Source organism: Antennarius striatus, chromosome 3, assembly GCF_040054535.1.
Source record: "Antennarius striatus isolate MH-2024 chromosome 3, ASM4005453v1, whole genome shotgun sequence".
NCBI lineage: Eukaryota > Metazoa > Chordata > Actinopteri > Lophiiformes > Antennariidae > Antennarius > Antennarius striatus.
Genome location: NC_090778.1, coordinates 6254240 through 6268598, shown reverse-complemented (window position 1 = coordinate 6268598; position 14359 = coordinate 6254240). Strand labels below are relative to the sequence as shown.

At 42.1% G+C, this 14359-nt stretch overlaps 1 protein-coding gene across 1 annotated transcript in view; it reads left to right on the top strand.

The window, feature by feature from the left end:
• zdhhc8b (zinc finger DHHC-type palmitoyltransferase 8b) overlaps positions 1-14359 on the top strand; it is a 67905-nt gene that overhangs the window by 48560 nt on the left and 4986 nt on the right. Inside the window, exons 2-8 of the mRNA XM_068310172.1 lie at positions 1269-1390; positions 8387-8544; positions 9280-9452; positions 9553-9655; positions 10107-10198; positions 13413-13545; positions 14123-14228. Of these exons, the coding sequence (XP_068166273.1) occupies positions 1269-1390; positions 8387-8544; positions 9280-9452; positions 9553-9655; positions 10107-10198; positions 13413-13545; positions 14123-14228 (887 nt within the window). The remainder of the gene's footprint in view (positions 1-1268; positions 1391-8386; positions 8545-9279; positions 9453-9552; positions 9656-10106; positions 10199-13412; positions 13546-14122; positions 14229-14359) is intronic.

The window sequence follows — 14359 nt, the reverse complement described above, 5'->3', positions numbered from 1 at the left end:
TAAGGGACATGAATGAAGTGGACTATCATGTGTGTTATGTTATGTGGCAGTTATGTCCAGGAACATAGTATCAAACCCCACAGTTATGCTGTTTTTGGACTTTTGTAGCGCCTGGCGATCTTGATCAATAAGAGCTGCAGTACACTGACTTACTTACATTAGCTGTCACCGATGTGTCAGCGGAAGATGTCTGGTTATGCAGAGGCTACTCATCTCCATTAGCACCTCTCTACAGAGACACCTCTGAATAATTCAGCACAAGATGATTGACAGACCAGGACAGGAGATGTGATCAAGGATCTTAGGGCCAATGTACCAGGAAATTGACTCTCTGACATTGAAATAAGCAGAAGAATAATGTCTGAATGTGAAAGTGTGTGTATCAGTGAGCTTTTGTGTATTCATCATAATATTAGGAAAGAAACCTGCAAATGAAAGTGTCAAATCCACTCCACCTTCTGGTGTGAGACTGTTCATCATTTTATAAAATTCTCTGACTTGCAGGATCTTTGAAGTGTGTCTGAATGTTGGCATTCACAAATATTCATTCTGGCAGCGCCTGATCTCTGCATAGACCAGTAATCAGTGTGCTTGAATGCTGGCGCCCTGGGAAGCACATGTCGCCTTGACATTTAAGTCCAGGTGATTGAGTGATTGTGTGTGTGTGTGTGTGTGTGTGTGCGTGCGTGCGTGTGTGTGTGTTTTAGTGTGTGTGTATGTGTGTGGTGTGTGTGTGTGTGTATGTGTGTGTGTGTTTGTGCGCGCACGTTGCTTGTGTGTAAGTGCGCGCGTGCGTCTGTGTGATTTAAGTGTCTCCACAGTTGAATATTTCACAGTACCGACTGAGTTATGTTCTGTAGGCAGCTGAGGAGGTTCATCCTGTTCCACTTTACTGGTGGAATTTAGGGGAGGTTGATAACCTGTGGTTCTGAATTAGCAGCACAGCAGCGAGTTAAATCAGTGATTAAATGTGATGGAGGATACCCCACAGTAAGAGTTACCCATGGTTCAGGGGGATACTTTAAATCAAGTGTATCAGACCTGAAACACAAGCTCATGTAGATTTTGGTGAGGTTTGCCAGCTGAAGGTTTGACTTGACTTCTACAGCTGCTGTGTTTCTTTCTGTTATCATGGTTCCAATTATGATTATCTCATCAGTTTTGAAGCAAGAATACAAAAAGAGTAAGAGCATCAGAATATGTAGACATAACTGTTTAAATGTGTAAACAGACAGAACCTAGCCTTATCTCTTCCTTCGTGTTTCCAGGTGCCCCTGGTTGTCAAAGGTTATCTCTGCCGCTGTGCCTCTCTACAATGGCCTGGTCTTCATCTTTGTCTTGGCCAACTTCAGCATGGCAACATTCATGGACCCTGGAGTCTACCCCAGAGGTTTGTATACTTGTGAGCCATAGTGACACTCACTTGACATTTAAAAATATTAGCATCTGTCATGCTGTTGTGTATCACTAATCCTTCCTGTTGTGTCTTCCTGCTGAGGCTACGTCTTTAATTGTACAAGTTACAGCACAAGCTGCCACCACTTCTATGACACCATGATTTCCATGTTCAAGTTCAAAAGCTTTGCATGATGGTCTTCCGAGGAAGTTGTGTGAGTCTTCTTGTTGCACGTGTTACTGAGTGCCTCTCAGCTGCTCGGCCTGTTGGACGAGCTGTGGTGACTGCAGGCTTCTTGTCCTCACTGTCTGGGTTAAGTAACGATGATTGAACTCATCCCCAGGGATGTGTGTAATGCGCTTGTAAATGATGAGCACCTGTCCACAGGAAGAGCTCTCTGTGCTCATAAAAGGCTCATAATCATTAGGTTGTTTAAAGTGTGATCTGGAACCTAAGAGGTGACAGTGCTCTTCTGCTACCGCTGTCTTGCTATGTTTATAGACATGTGGGTGTTTTCTCTTGTATTACTGTCATAATCATCAGCCATATAAAAATATATTAAAAATATATATTTAAAAAATCAAGACACCTATTCACTGTAAATTTTGAGGAGATAACTGATATTTTTACTGTAAAATAATGTTTTTATAGTTTCCAATTAAGTTTTTTAATTGCGGCAAATTACTAGGAATAAGTATACAGTACATTACTATATTCTTTTAAATTTACAGTAGTCACAGTTCTGTTTATTTTACTATTTTTAAGACGATGTATATTTAAAAAACCCTACCAGAGTTTGAATCTATGATACGCATCCTGTATTTAAACATTTTTAAGCAATGCTGTTGTAATACTTACCAAATGTGTGAAGAGGGCTGTATCACACTGAAAACTACACCAGCCCTTCTGACGGATTCCACTAGCCCTCTCCTTCACTACAATAGAGGCAGTTTCCTCCATGTCTGCCTGGTTCTTTCTTTAGAGCAATCTTCATTTTTTACACATCTTTTCCAAGTCCTAATACTTAAAATACTTCATGCCAAAATACTGGACATTACTTGTGAAAACCACATTAAAGTATAGCTTAGTACACTAATGCTCAGTTTTTATTTTGATTGCATATTCTGATATTTATTGTCTAATATGTTGACTAAAAGTTCAGTTTTCAAATATGATTTAACTAATAAATATGTCTCCTTTTAAAACGTACCAATTTTTTCCTGACTTTCCATCCATCATCCATCTTCTTCCGCTTATCTGGAGTCGGGTTGTGGGGGCAGCAGCTTCAACCACTGTTGTTTTCCTGAACCTTATTAGTGTTTGAACCACTCATCAGAGTGTGCATTCTTAATTTCACCTCTGGGATCAAACCAGTGTATAAAATTGATTTTTAAAAAAAAAATTATTATATTATGACTCTCTCTTAATTTGAGCTTCTTCTTTTTTTTTAGATTATTGTGGCTTTACTGTATTCACTTTTTATTTAGTTTTTAACTTTCTCCTGATTTCTTAATGTGGCCCAAACACTGTCATGCTCAAATACTCCCCCTCGTGGCACCTTTGAAAACACTTGATGGCAGTTCACAGAACCCAGGATAAATGTATCACTCTGTTTATAGGAGTCAGAGATTCAAAAAAATCTCTTTGTAATGCACATCACAGAACACTATTGAGTGAGCTATCATTAAACTATGTAACATACTTTCCATATCACCCTGAACACTCACGCACAACACACACGCACACACACACACACACACACACACACACACACACACACACACACACACACACACACACACACACACACACACACACACACACAGCACACAAGTTCAGTTTTCATCCGCTCGGGGAAGAATGAGTGATTTCCTCTTTCAAAGCTTTTATAATCTTGTTAAGTGTATTCTTTAGTGGGATACAATAGTATGTAATATTACGATGAAAAGGCCAATGGTTTGAGGAATCACTATTAATAGTGATTCATACTGCGTAGGTGTCAATTTGTAAAATGCTGAGCTTCTGCATCACTTCCTTGGCAGACGATACACTCGTACACACATATTATGTATGATATGTTATATGTACTGTAAATAACCTCATATTTCTCAGAATGTCTTTAACATTTCACTTGACCTGTGCATAGACTTTTATCAGGACAGATGTCAGCTGTTTAGCATCTATTAGAATATTTCCCCATTCAACTTAAATGATTATTTCTCAATAATAAAATATACTTAATAATGGAACAGTTTGCACATGCATATTATATGTTTTGAATATCTCACTCTGCCGTGCTATAAACAAACATTTGTAAAAATAATGATTGAAAGTCATTATTCATGCAAAAAAGCAAGACAATAGTTTCAGTAAACATAGGAGATTACAATAGAAACTGGTTGCAGTTGGACTGAATTGTGTTCAGGGCCTGTACAAACATATATATGCATCATTTGATTTGAACTGACTGGAGTGTGTTACTAATTTCCCTGCGGGGATTATAATCAGTATGTAAAGAAAAAAAATTGCATGTGTAAATGCATGATGTTCATACATTGTTTTCTTGCTTGACAGGTTTACCTTTGAAAAGACTGGGACGCCTGCTCTTCTTTGCTGCCTTCCCAGTGTGCATTCAGCTTCCTGATTTCCCTGTAGTTATGGCACTGTAAAATGATTTTCTTAGGTCCGAGCTTTTGTGCCAATCGCATCAATGTTCCCTTTTATCAGCTGAGAGATGTTTTATTTTAAGCTCTCAGTCGCAGCAAAGTGGCAACTAGAACAAAGCTCCTCGTGAACGTTTGATGGAAATGCCACTGGGACTCTCAAGCGTTTGTTTGGAGGCTATGGTGACTAGGAGGTGATGGGCAGGTTTGGTATCCAGGAGAGGAATGCAGAAGGACAGGTTGTGGTTGAGTTTGCGAAAAGGACGGAAACGGCTATAGTGAATACTTTCTTCCAGAAGAGGCAGGAACATATGGTTATCTATTACAGTGGAGGTAGGAGCACACAGGTAGACTACATCTTGTGTAGACAGTGTAATCTGAAGGAGATCAGTGACTGCTAAGTAGAGGTCGGCGAGAGTGTAGCCAAACAGCATAGGATGGTGGTGTGTAGGATGACTCTGGTGGTGAGGAAGATGAAGAGGGCAAAGGCAGAGCAGAGGATGAAATGGTGGAAGCTGAAAAAGGAAGAGTGTTGCAGGACTTTTAGGAAGGAGATAAGACAGGTTCTGGGTAGTCAGGATGGGCTTGACAACAGATGACTAGACAACTACAGCTAATGTGATCAGGGAGAAAGGTAGGAGAGTAGTTGGTGTGTCATCTGGAAGGAAAGTAGATAAGGGGACTTGGTGGTGGAATGAGGAGGTACAGGAGTGTATATAGAGAAAGAGGTTAGCTAAGAGGAAGTGGGACACTGAGAGGACTGAGGAGAGTAGACAGGAGTACAGGGAGATGCAGCATAAGGTGAAAGTAGAGGTAGCAAAGGCCAAACAAGGGGCTTATAATGACTTGTATGCTGCATACAAGTCATTATAAGGAGGGAGAGACTGATCTATACAAGTTGGCAAGACAGAGAGACAGAGATTGGAAGGACGTGTAACAGGTTAGGATGATTAAGGATGGGGATGGAAGTGTATTGACAGGTGCCAGTAGTGTGATGGGACGATGGAAAGAGTGCTTTGAAGAGTTGATGAATAAAGAAAATGAGAGAGAACAAAGACTAGAAGAGGTTGCTGTGGTGGACTGGGTAGTAGCACGTTTCAGTCAGTATGAAGTGAAGAGGGCATTGAATAGGATGAAGAGTGGACAGACACTGATGATATACCTGTGGAGGTATGGAAGTGTCTAGGAGAGGTGGCAGTAGAGTTCCTGACTGGGTTGTTCAACAAGATCTTAGATAGTGAGAAGATGTCCGAGGAATGGAGGAGAAGTGTGCTTGTGCCCATTTTTAAGAACAAGGGAGATGTGCAGAGTTGTGGCAACTACAGAAGAATAAAGCTGATGAGCCATACAATGAAGTTATGGGAGAGAGTAGTGGAAGCTAGACTACAGGCAGAAGTCAGCATTTGTGAGCAGCTGTGTGGTTTCATGCCAAAAAAGAGTACTACAGATGCAGTATTTGCTTTGAGGATGTTGATAGAGAAGTACAGAGAAGGCCAGAGAGAGCTGCATTGTGTTTTTTAGATCTGGAGAAAGCTTATGACAGGGTGCCCAGAGAGGAACTGTGGTATTGTATCAGGAAGTCTGGAGTGGCAGAGAAGTATGTTAGAGCAGTGAAGGACATGTATGAGGACTGTAAGACAGTGGTGAGGTGTGGGTGTGGGTCTGAGCCCCTTCTTGTTCGCTATGGTGATGAACAGGTTGACAGACAAGGTTAGACAGGAATCTCCATGGACTATGATGTTTGCAGATGACATTGTGATCTGTAGTGAGAGCAGGGAACCGGTGGAGGAGAAGCTAGAGAGGTGGAGGTTTGTCCTGGAAAGGAGAGGAATGAAGGTTAGCCGCAGTAAGACAGAGCACATGTGTGTGAATGAGAGGGACCCAAGTGGAAGAGTTAGGTTACAGGGAGAAGGGGATTTTAAGTACTTAGGGTCAACAGTCCAGAGCAATGGAGAGTGTGGAAAAGAGGTGAAGAAGCATGTACAGGCAGGATGGAACGGGTAGAGAAAAGTGTCAGGGGTGATAGAAGAGTTTTAGCTAAAATGAAAGGAAAGGTGTACAAAACTGTGGTGAGATCAGTGATGTTGTTTGGTCAAGAGCAGTGGTTCTTAACCTTGTTGGAGGTACCGAACCCTGCCGGTTTCATATGCTCACTCACCAAACTCTTCTTTAGTAAAAAAAATTTTTTTTTAAATTTAAGGCATAAGTGTATGTTTTACTGGTGTTTTTAATGAATTGTGCATTAATGTCACATTTTTCAAAGAACAAAACCAATACAGTGCATGAACTCACATGAAATGACCTACCTGCAAAGCACGCTGATAATAATTATAATAATGGATTACATTTATATAGCGCTTTTCTGGACACTCCAAGACGCTTTCCATTATTCATTTACTCCTCATTCACACTTGGTGATGGTAGACTATGTGTGTAGCCACAGCTGCTCTGGGGCAGACTGACGGAGGCGTGGCTGCCAATCTGCGCCTACGGCCACCGGAACACTCACATTCACACACCAGCGAGTGCCCCACTGGAGGCAAGGAGGCTAAAGTGTCTTGCCTAAGGACACAACGACAAATGACTCGGCGGGAGCGGGAATCGAACCGCCGAACTTGAGTCATTGACCACTGTGCCACGGCCGCCCATTGCACATATTCGTCCGACCACTTTCTTTTTTTGCTCAACATAGTTACTATGAATTAAATTAAGAAAGCAATCAAATGGCGTACCATCATGACAGGCATAAATTGACTACTGAATGCGCAAAATCCCAATGTAGCACAGGTAGGCTAATCGATGTAGCGTGATCACCTGCAGCCAGTGATGGCTAAGGGGGGCGAGTCATCAAGAATTGACACGATGTGTCAAACGTACACAGTGATTCATGTATGTATGTATAATAATAATAATAATAATAATAATAATAATAATAATAATAATAATAATAATAATATTCCAGAGGAGAGATACAGTAATGAATATATTGGTAGAATTGATGCTGAGTTTGGAACTGCCAGGCAGGAGGCCTGGAGGAAGAGGTAAGAGGAGGTTTATGGATGTAGTGAAAGAGTACATGAAAGTACAGTGGTACCTCTGTTTACGAAATTAATTGGTTCCGGAAGCAATTACGTAAGTAGAAAATTTCGTAGTAGAGACGCGTTTTCAATGCAAATGCCCTAATCCATTCCAAGCCCCCAAAATTCAGACATAAATGTTTTATAAAGCATAAAAATGCATCAAAACATGTAACAAATACATGTTACAATTAGATCATTACACAATAAATGAGAGTTGCGCATAATGTAAAAAATAAAGAATAAAAATGATGGTACCTTCTAACTGCCGTCCTCATTGTTTTTTGCCCTCTTTGGTTCATGCGCTCTTGCCTCACCATGCCGAACAGAAGTGAATTACAGTCCTCCTTTTGAACTTTTCCAACCACCCACGCAATGCCTTAAACTCCTTAAACTTCCTTTTGTTTTAATAACGTGGCGATTATAGATGCATTATGGCCATATTCTTTGGTGAGACCAACCAAACGCATCCCTTTTTCATGCTTTTCTATTATCTCTTGCTTTGTTTGTATGGACAAAAAAAAATCTTTTCTTTGTCTTTTCTTTTCCTCTTTTCTCCGTCACTTTCTTGGGGTCCATAGCAAATACGTACTCATAAAGTTAGTATATTTGCTTAAAACTATCCGAACTCCTCATGGGTCAAGTGCCGAATGCCGAGAAACTCCATAAGCACCGTTCTAGCTCCACACAGAGGTGGAGTGGCATCCCTCTTAGCCAATGGGATGCCAGGAAGATAAGTAATAACCAATGGCAGAGCAGCTATGACAAATGTTGCATTCAGGAACCCGGGGGAGATTTGAATATCAGCCGATACTGTGATTTTATTCGAGTATCAGCCGATACTGTGTTTTTACATTACGTAAATCGAAATTTCTTTCGTAAGTTGAGGTAACATTTTCCTGGTGAGAAATTCCGTAAGTAGAAAATTTCGTAAGTAGGGACATTCGTAAGTAGAGGCATCACTGTAGAAGATAAAATGCTCATTGTTCACTCTGTAGACAACCAACAGCAGCGCTGAGCTTCATTCAAGATGCTCGCTGTCATCCCAAACCTGTGACTGTCTGTGTTTGGTTCTCACACACCACCATATGCATCTGAGTCCTGTTAATGTGTGTGTGTGTGTGTGTGTGTGTGTGTGTGTGTGTGTGTGTGTGTGTGTGTGTGTGTGTGTGTGTGTGTGTGTGTGTGTGTGTGTGTGCGCGCGTGTGTGTGTGCGCGCGTGTGTGTGTTCATGTGTTTCTTCCCTGCAGCGGATGAAGACGAGGACAAGGATGACGATTTCCGAGCACCGCTCTACAAGAACGTGGAGATCAAGGGCATTCAGGTCCGGATGAAGTGGTGTGCCACCTGTCACTTCTACCGGCCGCCTCGCTGCTCACACTGCAGCGTCTGTGACAACTGTGTGGAGGTGGGTGTATTTGTGTGTGTGTGGTGGGGGTGGGGGGTGTACAAATGTACAAACATAAAGACTTCTTTTTTTCTGTTTTGTATTCATTTTATTATCTGTGCGTACCAAAATGCACATATCCGTCGTGGTTGGATTTCTTTATATTAGTTCCATAAATATTACATTTTAATCAGCAATTTGTTGCTACTGTTAAAGCATTGATCAGTTTTAATGTAAAATATGATTGAACATAATGCAGATTTTTATTTTTCCCTTCCTAGAATTAAGACAAACACTGAATATATGAATATAAATTATTAGTAAATATTCAAGTGTTTTTTAAGAGCATAGTTACTGGTATGAATCAGCTTTTGGCAGCATATTTCATATTTTTAGAAGTAAACACACATCAGGACATTACAATGTACCCACACAGAATGCAGAATTACACAGGTTGTGTTCCTGCATATTCTTTTCCTGTTTCTATCAGCAAACAACAAGCTTATAAAAGTTTTCTGATTACCTCTTTTAACTTTTTTTTAAAACAAAAAACATACTGTTCCCTTATCTTGTCGTCCTTTATTTTTTTTTATTCTTGAGCATTTCTGAGCACAGATGAGTTGTATGAGGCAAATGTCTCAATGTGTGACTCAAATTCCACATTTTCTAGCCCGGGTCAGCTGTAACATTTATTTATTTATCTTATGAACAACCTCAGTAGCTGTTAGAAGGGTAACTCCTCCTCTCCCTCCTTAGGACTTCGACCATCACTGTCCCTGGGTCAACAACTGCATTGGACGAAGGAACTACAGATACTTCTTCCTCTTTCTGCTGTCGTTGACTATCCACATGGTGGGAGTTTTTTCCTTCGGCCTCATCTTTGTCCTCCACCACCGAGAGAGGCTGGGAGCGCTGCACACCACTGTCACGTATCCTTTCACCATCACAAACCTGCCCTTAAAATGTGTGTGGAAGTAGGCATGACGTTGTTATCATCCATTGTTGTTAGCCTTGATCTTTCGTGTCCAGTCTGGTTGTTATGTGTATAGCAGGGCTTTTCTTTATTCCTGTCATGGGACTGACAGGTTTCCACATGGTGCTTGTAGCTCGAGGTCGAACCACCAATGAACAGGTGAGTAGACGCTGCCACGGTAACGACACACTTGTACCAGTTGTGTACACTCAAACAATCATCTGCCTGTTGTTTATTTAGTGGTGGTCAGGAGAGCTGCTTTACACTCACAGATCCAGATGTTGATGCCTGGGGCATCCTGACTGTTGGGTTCGCTTCAGGGTGTCTCTGGAACAGTCGGAGAGCTCTGACAAAAAACCTTTTGTCACCGCAGAGAATTCCTCGAAGAATAATACAGTTTAGATCCTCCGTGTGTTTACCTTAATATCCAGAGTAAACACCCACAGTAACCGCAGAACTTTCATTCTGTATGCAGTAATCATGGAAGGATTCAATGACATGACTTGTCCTCTTTGAACTCAAGTATCTGTGTGTATCAGTTTGTGTATATGTGTGTGTTGGCTCTGCATCCTCTGCTGCCACATCTAAAAGAAGGTGTTGTGCTCCTCAGGTGACTGGAAAGTTTCGTGGAGGAGTTAATCCCTTCACTAAGGGTTGCTGTGGCAACGTCAAGTACGTCTTATGTAGCCCCCTGGCACCTAGGTAAGATGTTTTATCATGCTGTGTGTGTGTGTGTGTGTGTGTGTGCGCGCGCGTGTGTGTGTGTGTGTGTGTGTGTGTGTGTGTGTGTGTGTGTATTTCTACATGTGTGGGGGTGTGTTTAACCCTGAAAGCTGAGAGAATTCAATTACTCTGTTGAACAACAGTTAATAGGAAACAGAGTACAGAGTGAGTCAAAGGGCTTTGTACACTCACACACACACACACACACACACACACACACACACACACACACACACACACACACACACACGCACAAACGCCAATGAGACACAGAGCATGGGTTTTCAAACCTATAGGGACAAATCTCATTCCATGGAAATTACCAGTGTGACAGCAGAGAGGTAGCAGCAGGTGAGGGGGTGAAATGACGTGTTACCAGCATCTGCCATTAAGTTCTTTAATAATCCCTGATGAAAGGTTTGCGGATTTACTGAACCATTGACTCAAAGCATGCTGGACCTGACGACTACTGATGAACTGTTGCAATAGTAACAGTCCATCCATCCATCCATCCATCTTCCACCGTTTATCCGTAGTCGGGTCGCGGGGGCAGCAGCTTCAACAGGGAGCCCCAAACTTCCCTTTCCCCAGCCACATCCACCAGCTCTGACTGGGGGATCCCAAGGCGTTCCCAGGCCAGTGTTGAGATATAATCCCTCCACCTGGTCCTGGGTCTGCCCCGAGGTCTCCTCCCAGCTGGATGTGCCAGAAACACCTCCCTAGGGAGGCGTCCCGGAGGCATCCGCACCAGATGCCCAAACCACCTCAACTGCCTCCTTTCCACGCGAAGGAGCAGCGGCTCTACTCTGAGCCCCTCACCAACAGCAATGTTTCTCACCTTATCTCTAAGGGAGACACCAGCTATCTGCCTGAGAAAGCCCATTTCAGCCGCTTGTATCCACAATCTCGTTCTTTCGGTCATGACCCATCGCTCATGACCATAAGTGAGGGTAGGAACGAAGATTGAACGGTAGATAGAGAGCTTTGCCTCTTGGCTTAGATCCCTCTTTGGGACAAAAGTGCGGTAAAGCGACTGCAATACCGCTCCTGCTGCCCCAATTCTCCATCCAATCTCACGTTTCATAGTAACAGTCATTTACTGCAAATGGCATAAAGGGGTGGATTATTATAATAATATGGTGAAACGTCCCGGACTGTCTCATGTATAATTTACTGCTCAACTCTCCACACTAGCTTCAAGAAATCACACTGATGAGCTTTTTCTTTAAATTAGAAACCCTCATAAGACATACATGAATGCTGATTTTACAGTGGGGCCAATAAGTATTGGGCAAACTAAAAAAGTTGCCAATTCACTCATTTAAAAAGATCAGAGATGTTTGTAATTTTCGTCATAGGTACACATCAAGTGTGACAAACAGAATGTACAAAAAAATCCAGGAAACCACATTGTATGATTTTTAAACAATTTATTTGTGAAAATAGGTGGCCAATAAGTATTGGGAAGCTAGAAAACAAACAACTCTTCTGTGCCTCACAGACCAGTCACTTGCACTTTAAGAAGTTATTCCGACCCCCACTGGTTAACAGTATGAATGGCACCTGTTTGAACTGATTAAATACATAAGAGAGACCTCCACACACCTTCAAACTGTCAGACTCCAGTCTCCGCTATGACCAAGACCAGAGAACTCCCCAAAGACACCAGAGATAAAATTGTACAACTGCACTAAGCTGGGATGAGTCAAACTGCAATTGGTAAACAACTTAGTGAGAAAAGGTCAACAGTTGGAAACATTATTAGAAAATGGAAAAGTGTAACATCACTGACAACCTCCCTAGGACTGGCGCTCCATGCAAGATCTCACCTCATGAGGTTCGAATGATCCGTAGAACAGCGAGTAATCAGCCCAGAACTACACGGTGGGAACTGGTCAATGCTTTAGAGATAGCTGGGACCACCATCACAAAGATGACAATAAGTGACACAATATCATCATGAGGGGAAATCCTGCATTGCCTGAAAGGTTCCCCTACTAAACAAAAAACATGTAAAGGCCTGTCTGAAATTTGCTCAAGACCTTCTGGACGATCCAGAGGAGGATTGGGAGAATGTGATGTTGTCAGATGAGACCAAAATTGAATTCTTTGGTTTAAACACCGCTCGCCGTGTTTGGAAGAAGAAGAGTGCTGAGTTGTATCCCAAGAACACCATTCCTACTGTGTAACATGGGGGTGGAAACATCATGCTTTGGGAAATGCTTTTCTGCAAAAGGGACAGGAAGACTGGTCCGTATCAATGGCAAGATGAATGGGGCCATGTATTGTGACATTTTGGGTAAAAACCTCCTTCCCTCAGTCAGAGAAATGAAGATGAAACGTGGCTGGGTCTTACAGCATGATAACGATCCAAAGCACACAGCCAGAAAAACCTAGGACTGGCTCCGTAAAAAGCATATCAAGGTTCTGGCGTGGCCTAGCCAGTCTCCAGACCTCACCCCAATTGAAAACGTGTGGACGGGGTTAAAACACCATGTTGCCAAGCAACAGCCCTCAAACATCACAGCTCTAGAGAAGATCTGTGCAAAGGAGTGGGCCACAACACAAACTAAAGTGTGTGTAGAACTGGTCAGGAACTACAGGAACCGTTTGACCTCTGTCATTGCCAACCAAGGCTATATTACAAAGTATTAAAAGTAGCTTTTGCTGGCTACCCAATACTTATCCCTTCAGGGGTCGCCACAGAAAATCAGTTGCCTCCATCTAACCCTGTCTTGTGCATCCTCTTCTCTCACACCAACTACCTTCACGTCCTCTTTCACTACATCCATAAACCTCCTCTTTGCTCTTCTTCTAGGCCTCCTGCCTGGCAGTTCAAAACTCAGCATTCTTCTGCCAATATATTCACTATCTCTCCTCTGGACATGACAAAACCATCTCAGTCTGGCCTCTCTGACTTTATCTCCAAACCTCTAAAATGTGCTGTCCCTCTGATGTACTCATTCCGTAACATGATTGACTAAAGTAATCTGTGTACTCTGAATATCCTTTTTCTATAAATCAACATATGTGAACGTGTTTGAATAAAAGGTATAAAAAGCTACAAAAATATTTGTAATGTTATCAGTTTTTGCAGAAATGTTCATTTTCATATTTCACCACTAGCTATGTGACATGAAAATCTGAAGTCTGAACCCAGAGGAAGATTAACCCATTGCTTGTTTTTCTGCAGGTACATTGTGGACCCTAGGAAAAAACCCAGTGTCAAAATTCAGCCCCCATTCATCAGACCTGACCTGTCAGACCGGCAGGTCACCGTCAAGGTCAGCGACAATGGCATCCACAGCACCATCACCAGCTCCAAGGTGAGATGTTCACAGTTGCTACACAGTGTTTCTAATCAATTATGTGATGGTGTAACCATCCTCTTTTGCTTTATGCCCCTGGTGTCTTGTCCAGCGCCTTTGTTGCATTGCGAATACAACTTTGTACAACATATAAAAAGGAGTTGTAGCTCATCAAAGTCTGGTATATCCAACTTTGATGCTCTTGTCCTGCAATCAGACATCAATTTAATGAAATTTGGGAGTAAATAGGAAATCGATTAGATTGCAGGCCAGCATTTCAAGGAAGAAGAAAGGAAGAATAATGTGTGTAAAAAATAAAGGATTATTTGTTTTTCTGCTGCATCTGTTTTCTAATAATGTCCAGCTTGATTATTGTTTGTAAGGTGAACAAATTAGTACTCCACTATGAAAAATAAATCCCTTTAACATCATTTTCTCTCATTCAATGCACTATTATGCATTATGGATAAGAGGAGTTAACTGTAAGGTATTGTGTCGGTGGATTTCAAACATGAAAAGAGGCTCCTCTGTTTTTCCATCTGCTTTCCCTCAATCTGTTCTGGATGTTTTCCCACCCCCGTTCTCCTGTCTGTAGTCGAAAAAACGCCTTGATGCCCCAGATGATAACGAAACCCAGCCACCACTGCCACCCAAAGCCGATCGGTACAACCAGCTGAAAAGCCAGCTGACCTCCAGTGAAGGTAAGACAGATTGTCATCATCACCTTTTTTCTTTCCTTTCTGGCTGCACCAACCACCCCAAAAATAATTTCCCTAACTCCTTCTGTACACCACCAGCATCCCAATGTGTGACAGGCATTAGTTTAGAATGC